This window comes from Pseudorca crassidens, chromosome 10 (genome assembly GCF_039906515.1).
Source record: "Pseudorca crassidens isolate mPseCra1 chromosome 10, mPseCra1.hap1, whole genome shotgun sequence".
NCBI classification, from domain to species: Eukaryota; Metazoa; Chordata; class Mammalia; order Artiodactyla; family Delphinidae; genus Pseudorca; species Pseudorca crassidens.
The window spans coordinates 49,701,860-49,725,185 of NC_090305.1; the positions used below are offsets into that span (position 1 = coordinate 49,701,860).

At 41.2% G+C, this 23,326-nt stretch overlaps 1 protein-coding gene and 1 pseudogene across 8 annotated transcripts in view; both read right to left on the bottom strand.

Moving 5' to 3' along the window:
* Positions 1-23,326, bottom strand: part of NEK10 (NIMA related kinase 10) — a 309,256-nt gene that overhangs the window by 167,798 nt on the left and 118,132 nt on the right. Inside the window, exon 25 of one of the 8 annotated variants that reach the window (XM_067753538.1) lies at positions 17,908-18,143. The exons of the other annotated variants lie outside the window; for them this stretch is intronic. Within the exon in view, the coding sequence (XP_067609639.1) occupies positions 18,002-18,143 (142 nt within the window). The 3' untranslated portion in view covers positions 17,908-18,001. Of the gene's footprint in view, positions 1-17,907; positions 18,144-23,326 lie in introns of those variants that run through there. 8 annotated transcript variants of the gene reach the window in all.
* Positions 17,536-17,931, bottom strand: LOC137232175 (metallothionein-1E pseudogene; annotated as a pseudogene).

The following is a 23,326-nucleotide window of genomic DNA, read 5'->3' on the forward strand; positions in this document are numbered from 1 at the left end:
GTCTGTCAAGTGGAGTAAAATTGAAGCTTTGTTCTCACCCAGACACTCCAAGGACAAAGCTAGTGGCAGAAGCTGAGCTCTGCTGAAGTAAAGAGATAAGATGACCACTCCTGAGGTCAAGGAACACTTCCTGTCTGCACATGCAAAGGAAGGCTCCTTGGGTGTCAAAAAGGGAGGGGGTGCCACCCCATAATAAGTGTGGACATACACCCACAGGCCTCTGTGGTGGGATCCATCTCAACAAAAAGTTGCACATGCATCTTGGGGAGGGTGGAAAAAGAAACAAGATAATTAGCCAAAGGTAAACAAAGACCCAGAAGGACTGTCCTATATACAGGATTTAAATCACCTCTTTACTGTGCTCCTCCTCATTAGAGAGGACTCCCACACCCCTTCTCTCTGGGTGTGTATTTCTGCCTAGCTTCTGACTTAAGTAAAATAAACTGTTTCTTTGCGTGCTCTCGCATACCTTGTGCTGTGCCTCTAATAATAAACTTTGTACCTGTTTTTACAGTTTTTGCCTCATTGAAACATTCTTGCTTTCAATGGGGGTAAGAGCCAGGAGAATTTTGCCTCTAGCCACTAGCCCCTGGTGAACTAGCAGCTAGGATTCCTGGTTTTCATTCAGGCTACCCAGGTTCAATTCCTGGGCAGAGAACTAAGATGTCTCTTCAGGACTGCTCATTGCTGTCTCTCCAAGATCAGTACGCCCCTCCATGCTGTTGAAAATCCATATTTAATTTATAGCTGGTCCTCAGTACCCGCAGTTCCGCACACTCAGGTTCAACCAACCATGTCGTGTAGTACTGGAGTAAAAACTCCAGTAGTGAAGTGAAAAAAACTAGTGAAAAACTCATGTCTCTGAAAAAACTCTCATAGTTCAAATTTGTGTTGTTCAAGAATCAACTGTATATAACATGTCATCAAAGATTTTTAATTTTTCCTTCGAAGTTTATATACTACCTCCTCTTTTTTAAAGACTTATTTTTTTAGAGCACTTTTAGGTTTACAACAAAATTGAGAGGAAGTTATGGAGATTTTCAATATACTTCCTTCCCCCACATCCCCTTTCTTTTTTATTCTCGTTAACAGCAGGCTTAAATCGGCTTACACCTGGATTATCACAAAAGCCTTACTCCCTTAAAAGTGTTTTCATTTGTTCATTCATTGAAAAATTATTTACTGAGCACCTACTATATACCTCTCTTTCAGAGAGTTTTGTTTTGAAAGAACAGAGAAAAGTGGGTCAGTAGCTGGAAGAGAAAGGGAAAAATATGAGTTTTTGTTTTTTAAGATGGGAAAAAAATGTCAGTATGCTAGTCAATTGGTAGGAATGAGTCACTAGAGGCAGAGAAATTAATGATGCAGAATTGAGAGGGCTTGTCTGGAGAAAATGGTCTCCACTAGGACTGCAGGAGTGCAGGCCATTCAGGGGCATGGGGCAGGCAGCTGGGAGGACATGGAAGCAAAGCCTGTGGAAGTTCTCTTCTGAAGTAGGGAGCAGAGTCTCTAGTGTAAAGGTGAAGTTCAAACTCCTCCCTCTTGCCATTAATCCAAACCTTACTTGGTCAAACACCCTCTCCACAGAAGCCTCTGCACACACTGAGTTCTCATTTCACTAATCTCCTGATGCCCCTTCAACTACCCATGTCCTCCGCCAGGCTTGCTCTGCTATTCCCCATCTATGTGGCAGCAGAGGGGGGTTGTTATAAACACTGGATTCCATCAAAACACAGATTATTTGCCATTCATTCATTAGTACTGTGAATAAAAAATGTTGCCTGCCATATCAGCAAACAAAGGATGCTGAGGCCATTAAGCCACTACCACTGACCCCTAGGGTGATCCCTGAGGGGACCCAGACTGGGAAAGAACAGGACACTGGCCCCAGATAGCTAAGGTGTATATTAAAGGAATGATTTCAGTAAGTTCAGACTCTTGTTCTTCCCATACCTAGATAAGCACTAAATTCCTTAACTTGAGATGTCTGGTTTCCTTTTATTAACAGTAATCTTTGATGTTCCGACTATTTTGCAAAAACCCCTATATATCCTGGCTCCTCCCTTACCTCTTGGGAGCAGTCGCTCAGACCTATCTGAGAGGCTGTCTTCCAGGCTGAAGTCCTCAGTTTTGTGCACCAAGCAAAACATACTTCTCAACTTTTAGGTTGTGTATTTTTTTCAGTCAACAGTACAAAACTTGAAAATATATATCACTAGGTAGGTGATAGCATTAACTAAGGAAACAATTTTACTCATATGACAAGAGCATACACATCTTTTGTTAACTGTATATGAACAGATATGAGAAGAGGCCTTGTTAATTGGGGAAGTGCCATATGCGTGACTACTTTGCCAGTGGCCAATAATTTGGTCAGAAACGACCTAGACAAAAAGCATTCAAGTTAAGACTGACCTAGTTCAAACTCTGACACAGATATATATAAAGGCATAGGAACTTCTAACTAGCTATTTTTAATTTAGTGGTCAAGAAAAAAATCTGGTGAAAATGAAAATTTCTTTAGAAAATGAGAAATTGATCACCAATGAATATTCCCAGTCATTGGATTTTCCATATATTGATAATTATTTTGCCATTAAAAATTCTTTTGCTTTCTTATTTCAAGTTAATTTTTAGCCGATTATATATGCCCTGTGTTATATGAATTAGGGAGAAGCTGGAATTTGAATGTCTTAAAAAAAAAAAAGGGCTGGTTGAATAAATTATGATTTATCCAGACAATAAAATGTAATTCAGATATTAAAACTGAAGGTACAGGAAAGCATTCGTTAACATCAGTGAGTGTGTGTGTGTGTGTGTGTGTGTGTGTGTGTGTGTGTATGGTTTTCATAAGAAAGGATTTGACATTGGGATGCCAAGTTGTCTTCTGTGAGTTTGTTCCCCACCTCAGGATTAGTAGGATTATGAGTGTTCTTAATGGAATTTTTTCTTTATTTTCAGCAATGAGAATCGTAAAAATTAATAAACAGAAATCTAATATAAATAGAGTCAGGAGACCAAAGTGGGTGTTCTCACACCCTCTGATGACAGCAGAGCCCAACAGGAAGAAGAAAGACTCCTTTCCTGGCCAGGATTCAGCCAATGACAAGCCCTGGACTCTTTGTTTCCTGCAGTCTCCTGACTTCCTTTTCCTCCCTATTGTTGCAATAAAAATAGAGGTGAGGTTTTTTTCCCTCTCCTGAGAACAAAGAAAATAAAGGGAACAGTGAACAGGCTAGAGAAGGAGCAAGCCTGAAAGAGTTAATCACTCATAGTTTTATTTTAACTGTTACTAATCTGTAGTGTCTGTAAATAGATTTGTACTTCACAAAGCTAACCTATCACTCCCTAACTCTATGTAAATTACATCCTGCTCCTGGTGTTTACATTCTCTGCACTCCCTTGTAACAAATCACCCCTGTAGCTTTTCAGAAAGTCGCAGGCCGATAAACCAGAGATAAATGGACCCAATTACTAGGCTGCCTGACGCCAGCTATGACTGTTTTGAAATAATGCAAGAAGAAGAAAAATGCAAGACCTTCACTACTTTGATCCTTATCATATACCCCAGACTGCGAACCTCACCTATAAAATCCTCTCCAATTCCCCAGGGAAGCGGGCACAGTTCTTGAAGCACTAGCCTGATGTGTTTTCCCCTTTGCCTGGCAAAGGAATAAAGCCATCTCTTATCCTCTAAAATCTCTGTCTCCATATTTCTGTTCAGCATTGGTGCACAGAAGCTGAGAGGTCGGCAACACCATGAAGTGTTCTCCTTCCCTTTTCGTGTAGAGACCTGCATGTGGCTTGCTATGTCTGCAGACCTCGAACAGCAATTCTCTGCTGATCCCAAATAAACCCATCTTCGCTGGCAAAAAAACTAAGTCTTTTTGTTTCAGGTAAACATTTTGGTGGCCCATATAGGGATCAGAGAAGACACCTGACAGCTGTGAGGCTGGTGAGCAAACAGCTGTGGTACCCTCAATTGAGCCCACTGTCACTCACTGCCTTTCTCACCAACCTTGGAGGTTGAAAGTACATCTTTCTCCTGGATCCAAGCTCAGGCCTTCTTTGCATTTGAAGCTCTCCAGGCTTTATTTAGGATCTCTTTAAAGGTTTCATCTTTCTGGTCAAGGCCCTGTTCTGTATGTGAGTACTTGTTTGGCATTTGGGTCTGATTTTGAGATTAGGCTATTTCACTGAAACAGGCCGAGATGTTCAACCTATTCCTTTGGGAACAGGGGTTGTTTCTCTGAAACGGTGCTGGGTTTTTCAGCCTTCAGCCTATTCCTTTGGATGCCTGTGGAGACTGCCTAAAATAAAAGCCTCAGTCAGGCTCCTCCAGGACCATGCTGTCTCCTCCTTAGGACCAGGTGGGATTAGCTTGCAAGCTGTTTAGATTATACTACTTGTGCTGTAAACTGTTTAAGCTATTTGAAAATTGTTCTTTACTCTAGAGGAAAAACCTCTAAGAAATGGGATTCCAGTTATCTAAGTATTTTGAAGATGTCTCCCCCATAGGGACTCTGGCGAATTTTATGTTTAAAAACCATGGCCCTTTCTCATGTGCATTTCTAACTAAATGGACTGACCTGACCAAAGGCAATTTAGAACATCAATGGCCATTATGGGGAATTTTTGAAATCTTCAAATCAAATTTCCTTAAATCCAGATTGGACTACAGTAGCTCAAAAATTTCTAGAACTAAGTGAAATGCTGATTTTAACTGGTATTTTGAGGTTTTCCAATGTTATCAAGAGTCTCAAATTGCCTCTTGGTAAAATAAGACTTTAAGATTAACTAAGGCAAACAAATGATAAAAAGATAAAATGGCTCCCAAAGTCTCAGTTTCCTCTCCCTCAGCTTCTTTGTCTCCCTCTGATAACATCTTGTCTCTCTGCGTTCTATGCTGCACATGCCTCCCCTAGGCCATCAGTCCCCCAACACTGCTGTAGCAGAAACTAGATGAGACGCCCCCCAGGTTGTTAGCCCTTGTTCAGCCCTTATTCTTTCTGCTTTTCCCCCCTCTCTTTCTTGTTTAATTGCACTCTGAAAATGACTGCCTTCCAGTTAAAGTTGTACTGTGCACCTGGTGTTTACTTCTCCAAGACAACAGTCCCTAACACTCCTTTCCTTTGTGAGCATTCTTCATTCTAGAAAGAAGGTCATGGAACAATAACCTCAAGGACCACCAGAACCACCTGACGCCAGCTCTGATGATCTCAGTGTCTCCACGAGGAAAGAAAAATGCAAGAATTCATCAGCCCCGATCCTTATCTACAGCCCTATTTTCCACCCTGAAACTATAAGACCCCTTCCTATTTCCCAGGAAGAGGGGCACAGTCTTGAGGGTGTTAGCCTGCTATGGCTTCCTTTGCCTGGCAAAGCAATAAAGACACTCTTTTCTACTTCTCCAAACTCTGTCTCAGCATCTCTATTTGGCACTGGTGAACAGAAGCCAGGTTTCGGCAACAATACTAATTCTCTCACCAAACTTCCCTTTTCTCTGAAACTCTCCCCTCTCATTTTTCCTCTGAAGTTAACAGAAATGGTTCCTTTAATATCAAGCCTTCTGAGAATCCAGAGGCTAAACTTTTAATTTCTTATATTCCCTTGACTGAAGCTGAGAGCCATAGTCAAGGATTTTCCCAAAGTAACTAAAGATCTATACAGATTTGCTGAGGGATTTAATATAGTCATTCAGATTTATCAACCTGGTTTCTCTGACTTATATCACCTAGTTCATGTGCTTGTTGGTAAAGGCCAGGCCCAGTATTGGATGAAAATTGCTAATTGGGAAAGTCCTGAAAGGTCTCTAGAATTACAACTGGGAGCCTAGCCCCCTAACTTATTATATGATCATGCTCAGGCAATTGCTAGGTGACTTCAATAAGCAATTTCTAGGGCTTTTCCAAAGCCTGTTGATCAGAACAAAATTCAGGCTTGAACACAAAAATCTAATGAACCTGTTCATGACTATTACAATAAACTTCAGACTGTTTCTAAAGAAAATTCTGGTCTTCCTTCAGATGATGATTCTACCCTAGTAGCTTTTAAATCTATGTTTATTAATGGGCTGAACAGGGACTTTTCCCTTTTAGTAAAAAGGACCAGGATGGAATGGGAAACTATGTCCACTCCAGATTTAGTTAATGGCAAACCAGCTCTCTTGTACTCAAATGGGTCACCTCCAAGGAAGGTCACCAAAATTCTTACTCTTCCACTCTAGCAACTGAAGGCTCCTAAACGAAACCAAAACCCTTCTAGTTTTTGCTACTATCACAAAGAGCCAGGACATTGGAAAAATGATTGTTACAAATTTACACTTTAGGTGCCTTCAGCCCTCTAACCAGTCTTTCCATCATCTTCCCAATTCTCAGTGATGGGGCTCTGAGGAACTACAGGGCCTCTTCCCAATCCTCCTCCTTAATTGACTTGGAGAAACATTTTTCCAGATTGGGGAAACATTTTTCCAGATTGGGGATGAATCTCTCAGGCTGACACTAGAGCCACACTCTTGGTGCTCAACCCCACTACTATGAAGCAGCCCCTGCCTTGGAGTACTAAAACACTTCAAATAGTGGGATCACTAATTGAAGCAGGAAGGACAGGGCTGGGCCCAAGGACAGCCTCCTCATGTATAGGCATTAGGCATTTCTGCACATTTGTCTCCTGAAGCCACCATACAAGAGCTGCTTTCCCTTAAACCACCCCTTACTAATCGAGCACCACACGTGGAAGGTCGTACAGGGTAATCAGCAACATGTGCATTTTGATTGCACGTGCTCCATGGTTTTCATGGTTAAAGTTTCTTGCTCAGATACTACAAAGTTGCTGTTCTAGATGCCATTCCTCCATGCCTCATTAAGTGCAAAATAAGGAGGTGGCTTTGCCTTCTGCCTAATGCCTAGCATGGGGAGGCTGTCCTTGGGCCTGGCCCTGTCTTTCCTAACTCATAATGAACCTCAAAAGGTTCCTGTCTCTGAACCTATTCCCTTTTGTTTAGGCCCTTTGAAAGATACACACCCTTTTCTCCTTAGTTCCTCTACTCCTACACATTTATTAGGCCTAGAATTCTTAGAGAAGTAACATGCTGGAATTTCTTTCTCCTAAAAGGGGGAAATAGTTCTATAAATTGACAGTAGTCATCAAAGTAATTCTCCAGATGAATTAAATTACCCCTCTACATCTTTTATTTGTTCCATCTCTGATGGTACTAGAGCAGATTCTGGAAATACTGATCATTTGTCTCTACTAAATCAGCTACCACCTTCCTTACAGGCAAAATCTCAAACTGATGTTGGCAAAATTCTCAGTGCACCTCCCATCAACATTCAAACAGATCCCTCGAACTAGGGCACCTACCAGGCACCGGTGGGGGACGATGGACACCTAAGGGGATGGGAGGAACCCCCAGTGACCGGGTAGGACGTGGGGCATGGGGGGAGTGAAGGGGGAGGAGAAGTGGAGGCAGGACGAGACTGGAGCCCCTGAGGGGTGGCTGGGGGAGGGGAAGGTATCCCATGCCCAAACGGGGAAATTGGGGAACCATTTGAGGGCAGAGGATCAAAAGGGAGTGTGGTCAGATTTCCCCTGCCCACTTGGCCCCCCAGGAACCTGTTGAGGTCCTGGGCTTGATCCTCTGTTCACCGAGGTCCCCTCCATCCGTGCAGATCCTGAGGGAGTGGGAGGGCGGGAAGGGGGAGCAAAAGTAAAGGTCGGACCTCCAGGACCCGCAGTCCTGAGGGGTGGCTGGGGGAGGGCAGGAGTTCCTACACCCAGTGGGACCCACCCACGGTTAGGGATCCAGCTGTAATGGGGGAGACCCTGGGGGAGACAGTGGGGGAGGGGTGTGAAGGAACAGAAGGGAATAGGGCCAGTGCTTTCCCTGTCCACTTAGGCACTGGGGCCTGTTGGACTACTGGGCCTAATCCTCTGCCCTTGGAGCCCCCCTCCTAGAGTGCAGAACCCAAGCGCCGCTCCTGCACCCCTACTCAGGGCCCTACCCCTACATTCGGAGACCCCCCTCCAACGAGCTGGGCCTAAACCCAATCCACATAGCCTCACTCAGGGCCCCACCTCCAAACTCCGGAACCCCCACACTCCAGAGGCCCACCTTTTGACTTGCTGCCTCTCCCCTTCTGCAGAGGTCTTAACTAGAGGCCCTGCCCCATGCTTGAACGTTGCCCCAGCCCACCCAAACCCACGCCCCTGCCTAAGTTCCACCCCCTGCCTAAATTCTGCCCCCATAGTTAGGGCTTTTCTTTTCTTTTCTTTTTTCCTCCTTTAGATTGGGGTTCTGTTTTGCCTTCTTGATTCATTGTTGTTGATTCTTTTATATTTTTATTTTTCCTAATAAATCTTTTTTCTAATTTTACTTTATTCTTTATATTTTGTTAGTGATCTCTCTTTTTGGATTGTTCCCCCCCACACACTTTTTTTTTCCTTTTTTCTGTTTGGTTTTATCTTAACATGTTGCATTTGTTTCAATTAGAGTTTTATTTTTCCTAATATATTTTTTATCTTTCTAATTTTATTTTGTTTTTTATTCTTTGATATTGTACTTCTCCTTTTCTTCTTTCTTTCTTCCTTTTTTTTTTTTTTCACTGTGCCACAAAGCTTGTGGAATCTTGGTTCCCAGGCCAGAGGTTGGGCCCGAGCTCCTGTGGTGGGAGCTCCAAGTCCAAACCACTGGAGAAAGAGAGAACCTCAGACCTCAGGGAATATCAATCAGAGTGAGGCCTCCTGGAGGTCCTCATCTCAGCGCCAAGACCCAGCTCTATCAAACTGTCTGCAAACTCCACTGCTGGATGCCTCAGGCCAAACAACCAGTAAGACAGGAATACAGCACCACCCATCCAAAAAAAAAAGAAAAAAAAAGAAATGAAAAATAAATTTGTTACAGATGAAGGAGTAAGGTAAAAACCTTCAAGACTAAATAAATGGGGGGAACCTTGAAGATGGCAGAAGAGTAAGACGCGGAGATCACCTTCCTCCCCACAGATACACCAGAAATACATCTACACGTGGAACAACTCCTACAGAACACCTACTGAAGGCTGGCAGAAGACCTCAGACTTCCCAAAAGGCAAGAAACTCCCCATGTACCCGGATAGGGCAAAAGAAAAAAAGAAAAAACAGAGACAAAAGAATAGGGACGGCACCTGCACCAGTGGGAGGGAGCTGTGAAGGAGGAAAAGTGTCCACACACTAGGAAGCCCCTTCGTGGGCGGAGACTGCGGGAGGCGGAGAGGGGAGCTTCGGGGCCGCGGAGGAGTGCACAGCAACGGGGTGCGGAGGGCAAAGCGGGGAGATTCCCGCACAGAGGATCGGTGCCGACCGGCACTCACCAGCCGGAGAAGCTTGTCTGCTCACCCGCCGGGGTGGGCGGGGCTGCGAGCTGAGGCTCGGGTTTCGGTTTCGGACGGAGCGCAGGGAGAGGACTGTGGTTGGCGGCTTGAACATAGCCTGAAGGGGTTAGTGCCCCACGGCTAGCCAGGAGGGAGTCCGGGGAAAAGTCTGCACCTGCAGAAGAGGCAAGAGACTTTTTCTTCCCTCTTTGTTTCCTGGTGCGCGAGGAGAGGGGTTTAAGAGCGCTGCTTAAAGGAACTACAGAGACGGGCGCAAGCCGCGGCTAAAAGCGCGGACCCCAAAGACGGGCGGGAGATGCTAAGGCTGCTGCTGCCACCACCAAGGGGCCTGTGTGCGAGCACAGGTCACTCTCCGCACCCCTCTTCCGCGGAGCCTGTGCAGCCCGCCACTGCCAGGTTCCCGGGATCCAGGGACAACTTCCCCGGGAGAACGCACGGCGGGCCTCAGGCTGGTACAAAGTCACGCCGGCCTCTGCCGCCGCAGGCCCGCCCCGCACGCAGTGCCCCTCCCTCCCCCCCGGCCTGAGTGCGCCAGAGCCCCCGAATCAGCGGCTCCTTTAACCCCGTCCTGCCTGAGCAAAAAACAGACGCCCGCCAGCGACCTACATGCAAAGGCAGGGCCAAATCCAAAGCTGAGCCCCTGTGAGATGTGAGAACAAAGAAGAGAAAGAGAAATCTCTCCCAGCAGCCTCAGAAGCAGCGGATTAAAGCTCCACAATCAACTTGATATACCCTGCATCTGTGGAATACCTGAATAGACAACCAATCAACCCAAATTAAGGAGGTGGACTTTAGGAGCAAGATCTATGATTTTTTTCCCTTTTCCTCTTTTTGTGAATGTGTATGTGTATGCTTCTGTGAGAGATCTTGTCTGTATAGTCTTGCTTCCACCATTTGTCCTAGGGTTCTATTTGTCCATGGTTTTTAAAAAAATTTTTTTTCTTAATAATTAATTTTAATAACTTTATTATACTTTACCTTCGTTCTTTCTCTTTCTTTCTTTCCTTCCTTCCTTCCCTCCTTTAGACAACGAATCATCCCAAATTGAGGAGGTGGTCTCTGAGAGCAAGATTTATGATTTTTCCCCCTTTACCTCTTTTTGTGAGGGTGTATGTGTATGCTTCTGTGTAAGATTTTGTCTGTATAGCTTTGCTTCCAAAATTTGTCCTAAGGTTCTATCCGTCCTTTTTTTTTTTTTCTAAATAAGTATTTTTTAATTCAATAACTTTATTATACCTTATTTTATTTTTACTGTATCTTCCTTCTTTCTGTCTTTTTTCCTTCTTTCCCTCCTTCCTTCCTCCCTCCCTCCCTCCCTCCTTCCTTTCTTTCTTGTCTTCTTTCCTTCTTTGCTTCTTTCTTTCTTTCTTCCTTCCTTCCCTCCTTTCCTTCATTCTTTCCTCATACTTCTACTAATTCTCTCTACTTTTTCTCCCTTTTATTCTGAGCCGTGTGGATGAAAGTCTCTTGGTACTCCAGCCAGGAGTCAGGGCTCTGCCTCTGAGGTAGGAGAGCCAACTTCAGGACACTGGTCAACAAGAGACCTCCCAGCTCCATATAATATCAAACGGCGAAAATCTCCCAGAGACCTCCATCTTAACACCAGCACCCAGCTTCACTCAATGACCAGCAAGCCACAGTGCTGGACAACCTACGCCAAACAACTAGCAAAACAGGAACACAACCCCACCCATTAGCAGAGAGGCTGCCTAAAATCATAATAAGGCCACAGACAACCCAAAACACACCACCAGACGTGAACCTGCCCACTAGAGAGACAAGATCCAGCCTCATCCACCACAACACGGGCACTAGTCCCCTCCACCAGGAAGCCTACACAACCCACTGAACCAACCTTAGCCACTGGAGACAAACGTCAAAAACAGCGGGAACTACGAACCTGCAGCCTGCAAAAAGGAGACCCCAAACACAGTAAGATAAGCAAAATGAGAAGACAGAAAAACACACAGCAGATAAAGGAGCAAGATAAAAATGCACCAGACCTAACAAATGAAGAGGAAATAGGCAGTCTACCTGAAAAAGAATTCAGAATAATGATAGTAAGGATGATCCGAAATCTTGGAAATAGAATGGACAAAATGCAAGAAACAGTTAACAAAGACCTAGAAGAAATAAAGATGAAACAAGCAATGATGAACGACACAATAAATGAAATTAAAAGTACTCTAGATGGGATCAATCGCAGAATAACTGAGGCAGAAGAACGGATAAGTGACCTGGAAGATAAAATAGTGGAAATAACTACTGCAGAGCAGAATAAAGAAAAAAGAATGAAAAGAACTGAGGACAGTCTCAGAGACCTCTGGGACAACATTAAACGCACCAACATTCAAATTATAGGGGTTCCAGAAGAAGAAGAGAAAAAGAAAGGGACTGAGAAAATATTTGAAGAGATTACAGTTGAAAAGTTCCCTAATATGGGAAAAGAAATAGTTAATCAAGTCCAGGAAGCACAGAGAGTCCCATACAGGATAAATCCAAGGAGAAATATGCCAAGACACATATTAATCAAACTGTCACAAATTAAATACAAAGAAAGCATATTAAAAGCAGCAAGGGAAAAACAACAAATAACACACAAGGGAATCCCCATAAGGTTAACAGCTGATCTCTCAGCAGAAACCCTACAAGCCAGAAGGGAGTGGCAGGACATACTGAAAGTGATGAAGGAGAAAAACCTGCAACCAAGACTACTCTACCCAGCAAGGATCTCATTCAGATTTGATGGAGAAATTAAAACCTTTAGAGACAAGCAAAAGCTGAGAGAGTTCAGCACGACCAAACCAGCTCTACAACAAATGCTAAAGGAACTTCTCTAGGCAAGAAACACAAGAGAAGGAAAAGACCTATAATAACGAACCCAAAACAATTTAGAAAATGGGAATAGGAACATACATATAGATAATTACCTTAAATGTAAATGGACTAAATGCTCCCACCAAAAGATACAGATTGGCTGAATGGATACAAAAACAAGACCCTTATATATGCTGTCTACAAGAGACCCACTTCAGACCTAGGGACACATACAGACTGCAAGTAAGGGGATGGAAAAAGATATTCCATGCAAATGGAAACCAAAAGAAAGCTGGAGTAGCAATTCTCATATCAGACAAAATAGACTTTAAAATAAGGACTATTAAAAGAGACAAGGACACTACATAATGATCAAGGGATCGATCCAAGAAGAAGATATAACAATTGTAAATATTTATGCACCCAACATAGGAGCACCTCAATACATAAGGCAAATACTAACAACCATAAAAGGGGAAATCGACAGTAACACATTCATAGTAGGGGACTTTAACACCCCACTTTCACCAGAGGACCGATCATCCAAAATGAAAATAAATAAGGAAACACAAGCTTTAAATGATACATTAGACAAGATGGACTTAATTGATATTTATAGGACATTCCATCCAAGAACAACAGAATACACATTTTTCTCAAGTGCTCATGGAACATTCTCCAGGATAGATCATATCTTGGGTCACAAATCAAGCCTTGGTAAATTTAAGAAAATTGAAATTGTATCAAGTATCTTTTCTGACCACAACGCCATGAGACTAGATATCAATTACAGGAAAAGATCTGTAAAAAATACAAACACATGGAGGCTAAACAATACACTACTTAACAATGAAGTGATCACTGAAGAAATCAAAGAGGAAATCAAAAATACCTAGAAACAAATGACAATGGAGACACAACGACCCAAAACCCATGGGATGCAGCAAAAGCAGTTCTAAGGGGGAAGTTTATAGCAATACAAACCCACATTAAGAAGCAGGAAACATCTCAAATAAACAACCTAACCTTGCACCTCAAGCAATTAGAGAAAGAAGAACAAAAAAACCCCAAAGCTAGCAGAAGGAAAGAAATCATAAAAATCAGATCAGAAACAAATGAAAAAGAAATGAAGGAAACAATAGCAAAGATCAATAAAACTAAAAGCTGGTTCTTTGAGAAGATAAACAAAATTGATAAACCACTAGCCAGACTCATCAAGAAAAACAGGGAGAAGACTCAAATCAATAGAATTAGAAATGAAAAAGGAGAAGTAACAACTGACACTGCAGAAATAAAAAAGATCATGAGATATTACTACAAGCAACTCTAAGCCAATAAAATGGACAATCTGGAAGAAATGGACAAATTCTTAGAAGTGCACAACCTGCCAAGACTGAATCAGGAAGAAATAGAAAATATGAACAGACCAATCACAAGCACTGAAATTGAAACTGTAATTAAAAATCTTCCAACAAACAAAAGCCCAGGACCAGATGGCTTCACAGGCGAATTCTATCAAACATTTAGAGAAGAGGTAACACCTATCCTTCTCAAACTCTTCCAAAATATAGCAGAGGGAGGAACGCTCCCAAATTCCTTCTATGAGGCCACCATCACCTTGATACCAAAACCAGACAAGGATGTCACAAAGAAAGAAAACTACAGGCCAATATCACTGATGAACATAGATGCAAAAATCCTCAACAAAATGCTAGCAGACAGAATCCAACAGCACATTAAAAGGATCATACACCATGATCAAGTGGGGTTTACTCCAGGAATGCAAGGATTCTTCAATATACGCAAATCTATCAATGTGATACACCATATTAACAAATTGAAGGAGAAAAACCATATGATCATCTCAATAGATGCAGAGAAAGCTTTTGACAAAATTCAACACCCATTTATGATAAAAACCCTGCATAAAGTAGGCATAGAGGGAACTTTCCTCAACATAATAAAGGCCATATATGACAAGCCCACAGCAAACATCATCCTCAATGGTGAAAAACTGAAAGCATTTCCACAAAGATCAGGAACAAGACAAGGTTGCCCACTCTCACCACTCTTATTCAACATAGTTATGGACGTTTTAGCCACAGCAATCAGAGAAGAAAAGGAAATAAAAGGAATCCAAATCGGAAAAGAAGAAGTAAAGCTGTCACTGTTTGCAGATGACATGACACTATACATAGAGAATCCTAAAGATGCTACCAGAAAACTACTAGAGCTAATCAATGAATTTGGTAAAGTAACAGAATACAAAATCAATGCACAGAAATCTCTGGCATTCCTATATACTAATGATGAAAAATCTGAAAGTGAAATCAAGAAAACACTCCCATTTACCATTGCAACAAAAAGAATAAAATATCTAGGAATAAACCTACCTAAGGAGACAAAAGACCCGTATGCAGAAAATTATAAGACACTGATGAAAGAAATCAAAGATGATACAAATAGATGGAGAGATATACCATGTTCTTGGATTAGAAGAATCAACATTGTGAAAATGTCTCTACTACCCAAAGCAATCTACAGATTCAAAGAAATCCCTATCAAACTACCAATGGAATTTTACTCAGAACTAGAACAAAAAATTTCACAATTTGTATGGAAACACAAAAGACCCCGAATAGCCAAAACAATCTTGAGAAAGGAAAACAGAGCTGGAGGAATCAGGCTCCCTGACTTCAGACTATACTACAAAGCTACAGTAATCAAGACAGTATGGTAGTGGCACAAAAATAGAAATATAGATCAATGGAACAGGATAGAAAGCCCAGAGATAAACCCCCGCACATACTGTCACCTTATCTTTGATAAGGGAGGCAAGAGTATACAATGGAGAAAAGACATCCTCTTCAGTAAGTGGTGCTGGGAAAATTGGAGAGCTACATGTAAAAGAATGAAATTAGAACACTTCCTAACACCATACACAAAAATAAACTCAAAATGGATTAAAGACCTAAATGTAAGGACAGACACTATAAAACTCTTAGAGGAAAACATAGGCAAAACACTGTATGACATAAATCACAGCAAGATCCTTTTTGACCCACCTCCTAAAGAAATGGAAATAAAACCAAAAATAAACAAATGGGACCTAATGAAACTTAAAAGCTTTTACACAGCAAAGGAAACAATAAACAAGACAAAAAGACAACCCTCAGAATGGGAGAAAATATTTGCAAATGTAACAACTGACAAAGGATTAATCTCCAAAATTTACAAGCTGCTCATGCAGCTCAATATCAAAAAAAAAAAAAAAAAAAAAACCCAATCCAAAAATGGGCAGAAGACTTAAATAGACAGTTCTCCAAAAAGATACACAGATTGCCAACAAACAAATGAAAAGATCCTCAACATCACTCATCATTAGAGAAATGCAAATCAAAACTACAATGAGGTATCACCTACACCAGTCAGAATGGCCATCATCAAAAAATCTACAAACAATAAATGCTGGAGAGGTTGTGGAGAAAAGGGAACCCTCTTGCACTGTTGGTTGGAACGTTATTTGGTACAGCCACTATGGAGAACAGTATGTAGGTTCCTTAAAAAACTGAAAATAGATCAACCATATGACCCAGCAATCCTACTACTGGGCATATACACTGAGAAAACCATAATTCAAAAAGAGTCATGTACCACAATTTTCATTCAGCACTATTTACAATAGCCCAGAGACGGAAACAACCTAAGTGTGTCCATCAATAGATGAATGGATAAAGAAGATGTGGCACATATATACAATGGAATATTACTCAGCCATAAAAAGAAATGAAATTGAGTTATTTGTAGTGAGGTGGATGGACCTAGAGTCTGTCATACATAGTGAAATAAGTCAGAAAGGGAAAAAGAAATAGTGTATGCTAACATGTATATATGGAATCTAAAAAAAAATGGTTCTGATAAACTTAGGTGCAGGACAGGAATAAAGATGCAGACATAGAGAATGGAATTGAGGACACGGGGAGTGGGAAGGGTAAGCTTGGACGAAGTGAGAGAGTGGAATGGACATATATACACGACCAAATGTAAAATAGCTAGCTAGTGGGAAGCAGCTGCATGGCACAGGGAGATCAGCTCCATGCTTTGCGACCACCTAGATGGGTGGGATAAGGAGGGTGGGAGGGAGATGCAAGAGGGAGGGGATATGCGGATATATGTATGCATATAGCAGATTCAATTTGTTATACAGCAGAAACTAACACAACACTGTAAGGCAATTATACTCCAATAAAGATGTTTAAAAAACAACAACAACAGGGGCTTCCCTGGTGGCGCAGTGGTTGAGAGTCCGCCTGCCGATGCAGGGGACGCGGGTTCGTGCCCCGGTCCGGGAAGATTCCACATGGCTCGGAGCGGCTGGGCCCATGAGCCATGGCCGCAGAGCCTGCGCGTCTGGAGCCTGTGCTCCGCAGCGGGAGGGGCCGCAACAGTGAGAGGCCCGCATACCGCAAACAAAACAAAACAAAACAAAACAAAAGAAAACAAAAACCAGATCCCTCAAAACTTCTTCCAATAATTAATCAATATCCTATAAATAAAGAAGCACTTCAAGGCATAAAACCCGTAATAGAAAATTACAAGGCTCAAAGCCTCATTATCCGTTGTCCCTATAACATAGCTATTTTACTGGTAAGAAAACTTAAGGGCTGAGGGTGGAGGTTTGTCCAGGACCTCTGAAATAGGGTGGGACCTGGGACCTGGGACCCTTTGCTGTAGTGCTTACATCTGGGCAAAGGTCTCCTAGTCTCCTTGAGCAAAACAATACAAAGAAACTCTAAGGGATTAAAAATAACTGCTTACATGTGCAGTTGGTACAAATTATGAACAACAAGATACAAAAAGACCAAAAACCCAACTGCCACTTCTGAGGTGTCACGATCAAAAGCAGGTCCTCTGCATGATCCCTGCACACAGCACCACCAAGTGGGGGGGCAGACCACCTAAGCCACCCCTCCAGTCCGACCCATGTATCTCCCGCTAGGCTCACCCCATTTAAGGGACCAGCTCGCCCCTTCCCCCCCCCCCCAGCTTAGGGAGCGAGCAAGGGACCCTGTTACTTGTTTTTGCTCCCTCCTGCTGCAGCATGAGTCCCAATAAAGCTTATCTGAACTTCTCATCTGGCCTTTTATCAATTTCTATGGATTAAGGAGGCCAAGAACCCTGGTCAGTAACACCTCTGAGCAATACACAACATTGTTATCTCTGGGTACCCTGTTGCTCCTAATCCTGGTACATTACTAAGATCCATTCCAACTGGAAGTCAGTTCTTTACTGAAATTGATTTATGCAGTACATTCTTTAGTATACTAGATGATGAAGCTGGCCAATACCCTTTTTTTTTTTTTTAAAGCCAGCCACTTTTATTATCATTCTTATATTTTATAGGACAAAAAAAAAAAAAGAGGAATGTAGGTTTGTCCTGGTTGCTCTATTTACACCCGGGGCAGGCTCTCCGCGACATCAGGCACAGCAGCTTTTCCGAGGCCCCTTTGCAGATGCAGCCCTGGGCACACTTGGCACAGCCCGGAGGGCAGCAGGAGCAGCAGCTCTTCTTGCAGGAGGTGCATTTGCACTCTTTGCATTTGCAGGAGCCGGCACACGTGCAGGATCCACCCGCGGTGCAGGAGCAGTTGGGATCCATGGCGAGAGGAAGCGGAGGCTGGGGTCCGGAGACTGCGGCACGAAGTATGGCAAGGACGTCGAGGGGGCGTGGCCAATACCCTTTTGCCTTCACTTAGGAAGAAAATAATTCACCCGGGCAGTAGTACCTCAGGATTTTGCTGAATCCTTTTTATTTCTCACAAATCCTGAAGGCTGATCTGAATGATATAAAATTCCCTAGAGTTTCTACTTTGTTGCAGTATGTAGATGACTTCCTTTTTGCTTTCCTTCTCAAGCCTCCTCACAGGAAGACAGCATTCACTTGTTACAGCTTTTAGCCTTAAGGGGACATAAGGTCACCAAAAAAACATTGCAGTTTGCCAAACCCAGGTTCCACTTTTAGGGCAGCTTAGAACAGGGGCTACACCCAGATCCAGATAGACTTCATGCTGTCCTAAGTTTCCCCAAACCCAAAACTAAGCACCAACTTAGAGGTTTTCTCAGGCTAGTTGGTGATCGCCAAAACTGGATTCCAAATTTCTCTCTTACGGCCAAACCTCTCAACAATAACAACCCGAACTCAATTTTATGGGAAGAACCGGATGACATAGCTTTCAAGGCCTTAAAAGAGAGTTTGATGAACCCGCCTGCTCTTGGGCATCCCAATTATCAAATTCCCCTTTTCCTTTTGTATATGAAAAGGAAGGTAATGCCCTTGCAGTACTGACCCAAAAACACGGGGACCACCATCAACCCATAGTATATTATAGTCAGCAACTGGACCCTGTGGCACAGGGATACCCGCCTTGCTTTAGAGCCATTATAGCTACTGCTCTTTTGGCGAAGGCTACTGAGAAAATTATAGTATACCCTTTAACCATTTTTGTACCTCATGCAGCAGAATCCCTTCGGAATTCTCATCATGCCCAACACTTCTCATCAAGCCACCTCACCTCCTATGAAGTATTTTTGTTACCTGTCCCTCACATAATTCTTTTACATTGTAATAACCTTAACCTGGCTACTTTTCATCCCTCCATCACTGATTAATTCCCTTATGACTGTTTAACGCTGATGGACCACTTCCTGACTCCTTGAAATGACCTACAGAAAATCCTTGGGTAAAGGTGACTTTTCATGGTTCACTGGTGGTTCTTATTAAACTTAAAAGCTTTAGCACAGTGAAGAAAATAATCAACAAATTGAAAAGTTAACCTACTGAATGGGAGAATATGTTTGTAAACGATGCATCTGATAAGGGCTTAATATCCAAAATATATAAAGAGCTAATATAACTCAATATCAACAAAACACACAGCTTGATCAAAAAATGGGCAGAATCTAGATAGACATTTCTCCAAAGAAGACATATGGATAGCCAAAAGTCACATGAAAAAATCCTCAATATTGCTAATTATTAGAGAAATGCAAATCAAAACTACCATGAGATATCACTTCACACCAGTTGGAATGGCCATGATGAAAAAGTCTACAAATAATAAATGCTGGAGAGGGTGTGGAGAAAAGAGAACCCTCCTACACTGTTGATGGGAATGTAAATTGGTGCAGTCACTATGGAGAACAGTATGGAGGTTCCTTAAAAAACTAAACATAGAGCTACCATATGATTCTGCAATCCTACTTCTGGGCATATATCCAAGAGAAAACCATAATTCAAAAAGATACATGCACCTCAATATTCATTGCAGTACTATTTACAATAGCCAAGACATGGAAGCAACCAAAGTGCCCATCAACAGAGGAATGCATAAAGATGTGATATATAAATATATATAGATATATATAAAGATATAGATATAATGCAATATTACTCAGCCATAAAAAGAATGAAATAATGCCATTTGCAGCAACATGGATGGACATAGAGATTATCATACTAATGAAGTCAGACAGAGAAAAACAAGTATCATATGATAGCACTCATATGTGGAATCTAAAAAAATGATACAAATGAATTTATTTACAAAAAAGAAACAGACTCACAGACATAGAAAACAAACTTATGGTTACCAAAGGGGAAAGCAGGGAAGTGATAAATTAGGAATTTGGGAGTAACATATACACACTAAAATAGGTAAACAATAAGGACCTATTGTATAACACAGGGAACTATACTCAATATTTTTTAATAACCTATATGGAAAAAAATCTGAAAAAGAATATATGTATATATAACTGAATCACTTTGCTGTATACCTGAAACTAACAACAACATTGTAAATCAACTATATTTTGATAAAAAATAAATTTTAAATAGATGTATTTAGAGTTCAATTTGTGCAATTAAATCCTGAGTTCACTCAAAATTCCCTCCAAAGCAGATACTGTAATAAAACAATTCGGTGGGGGAGGGGCAGTTATTGAATGCAGGGAAGGGTGCTATTATTCAGGTAAATCTTACCCCACCGGACAGAGAAGCCATAAACAGAAGCAATTACAAGCGAAAGTATTCTCACATCCCACCCATCAAGGCATGATTATGGAAAGCTCTGTTCCTCTCATTCCCTGCCTTTGCATGCTTAGCACTTTTTTCCCTTTCACACTCCTCAGCTGCTTGGGCCTGGCAGGTAGAAAAATCCTAGTCCCTACTAGTACCAAGGCAGCCTCACAGGGAGCAAATATAGAGATGGAGAGGGAGAAGGAGCTATATGTATACACAGCATAAGTAATTCTTCTCTACTGTGACTATTAAGAAATTAATCTGATTATTAGGCACAATACAATCTATATATTCAAATGAGCACTATCCTTTCACATTTCAGACTAACAGCAAACAATCACTATTGTCTAGTGAGTGCTTACCATATGCCAGCCAGGCACTGTTACAAGCACTCAACATGCATCACCACTTTTAATCTCACAATAATCCTAGAAGGTGGGCACTATTAATATCCCCAGATTACAGATGAGGAAACTGAGGCACAGAGAAGTCCAATAACTTTTAACCCTCAACAACAGACCCAGGACTTAAACCCAGTATTATTCCAGAGCCTGTGCTTTTAATAATGACCCTACCAACCTGCCTGTCAATATTACATTCTTTTTCCAATTATGCTCTTATTCTTGAAAATTCCTCTTTAGCAATTTCCCTCAGGGCCAATATATCAGTCACAGAAGAATACTTGTCTCAGTAATTTATAACCATTCCACATTTTATTTTTTTTAAATGATAACATCTTACTTGAACTCATTATTCACTGTTCTAGTAACTATGGAAGATATAAAGATACAGCAAATAAATGGGAAAAAAATAAAATAGAACAGACCCTAGCACCAAGTATGTACTAACTGTTTCAAACTAAAAACATTTTCACTCGAGGCTTCATTGAGGCAAAAGTCAGAACAGTTCAAAAATATGTTGGTGCTAGGAAACCATCAATGAAGTTAAAAGACAACCTACAGAATGGGAGAAAATATTTGCAAATAATGCAACCAACAAAGGGTTAATAACCAAAATATACAAACAGCTCATACAACTCAATATCAAAACACAAACAACCCAAACAAAAATGTGCAGAAGTCTAAAATAGACAGTTTTCCAATGAAGACATACAGATAGTTAACAGGCCCATGAAAAGACATTCAACACTGCTAATTATTAGAGAAATGAAAATCAAAGCTGCATGAGGTACCACCTCACCCCAGTCTGAATGGTCATCATCAAAACGTCTACAATAATAAATGCTGGAGAGGGTATGGAGAAAGAGGAGCCCTCCTATACTATTGGTGGGAGTAAATTGGTGCAGCCACTGTGAAGACAGTATGGAGGATCCTTAAAAAACTGAAAATAGAACTATCATATGATCCAGCAATTTCATATCTGGTTATATATCTGGAAAAAAATGAGAACACTAATTTGAAAAAATACATGTACCCCAATGTTCATAGCAGCATTATTTACAATAGTGAAGACATGGAAACAATCCAAGTGTCCATCAACAGTGATTGGATAAAGAAGCTGCAGTATGTACAAGGGCATGAAACTAGAAATCTACCATGGGAAAAGAAATGAGAGAAAAAAATGATTACATGGAGACTAAACAACATGCTTCTAAAACACCAATGAGTCAACAAGGAAATCAAAAAGGAAATTTAAAAATACCTTGAGACAAATGACAATGAAAACACAACCACACAAAATCTATGGAATGCAGCAAAAGCAGTTCTTAGAGGGAAGTTCATAGCAATATGACTTTCCTTAAAAACAAGAAAAATCTCAAATAAAAAACCTAACCTACCACCTAAAAGAATTAGAAAAGGAACAACAACAACAAAAAGTCAGTATTAGGAAGGAAATAATAAAGATCAGGGAGAAAATAAATAAAATAGAGTTTAAAAAATAGAGAAGATCAATAAAACCAAGAGCTGGTTATTTGAAATGGTAAACAAAATTGACAAACCTCTGGCCACACTCACCGAGAAGAAAAGAGAGAGAACCCAAATAAACAAAAAAAGAAGGGAAAAAGGAGAAATCTCAATTGATACCACAGAAATGCAAAAAACCCTAAGAGATTGCTATGAACAACTATATGCCAACAAATTTGACAACCTAGAAGAAATGGACAAATTTCTAAAAACATAGCCCACCAAAACTGAATCAAGGAGAAACAGATAATTTGAACAGACCAATCACTAGAAGTGAAAAAGAATCTGTAATTTAAAAACTCCCTACAAAACAAAACTTCAGGACCAGATGGCTTCACAGGTGAATTCTTCCAAACATACAAAGAAGAACTTACACCAATTCTTCTCAAAATCTTGAGAAAGACTGAAGAGGAGGGAACACTCCCAAACACATTCTATGAATCCACCATCACCCTGATACCAAAACCAAACAAAGACACCACCAAGAAAGAAAATTACAGGCCAACATCTTTGATGAATATAGATGCAAAAATTCTCAATAAGATATTAGCAAACTGAATCCAACAACACATAAAGAAGATCATACACCATGCCCAAGTGGGATTCATCCCAAGTTCACAAGGATGGTTCAATGTATGCAAATCAATCAGTGTAATACACCACATTAACAAATGAAAAGGAAAAAACCACATGATTATCTCAATAGATGCAGAAAAAGTATTTGACAAAATTCAACATCCATTCATGAGAAAAACACTTACCAAAGTGGGTATACAGGGGACATATCTCAACATAGTAAAAGCTATTTATGACAAACCCACAGCCAATATAATACTTAATGGTGAAAAGCTGAAAGCCTTCCTTCTAAAATCTGGAACAAGACAAGGATGCCCACTCTCACTACTTCTATCCAACATAGTATTGGAAGTCCTGGTCACAGCAATCATACAAGAAAAAGAAATAAAAGGTATCCAAATTGGAAGGGAAGAGGTAAAGTTGTCACTATATGCAGATGACAGGATACTATATATAGAAAACCCTAAGGACTCCATACAAAAACTACTAGATCTAATAAATGAATTCAGCAAAGTAGCAGGACACAAGAGTAACATTCAGAAATTGGTTGCATTTCTTTA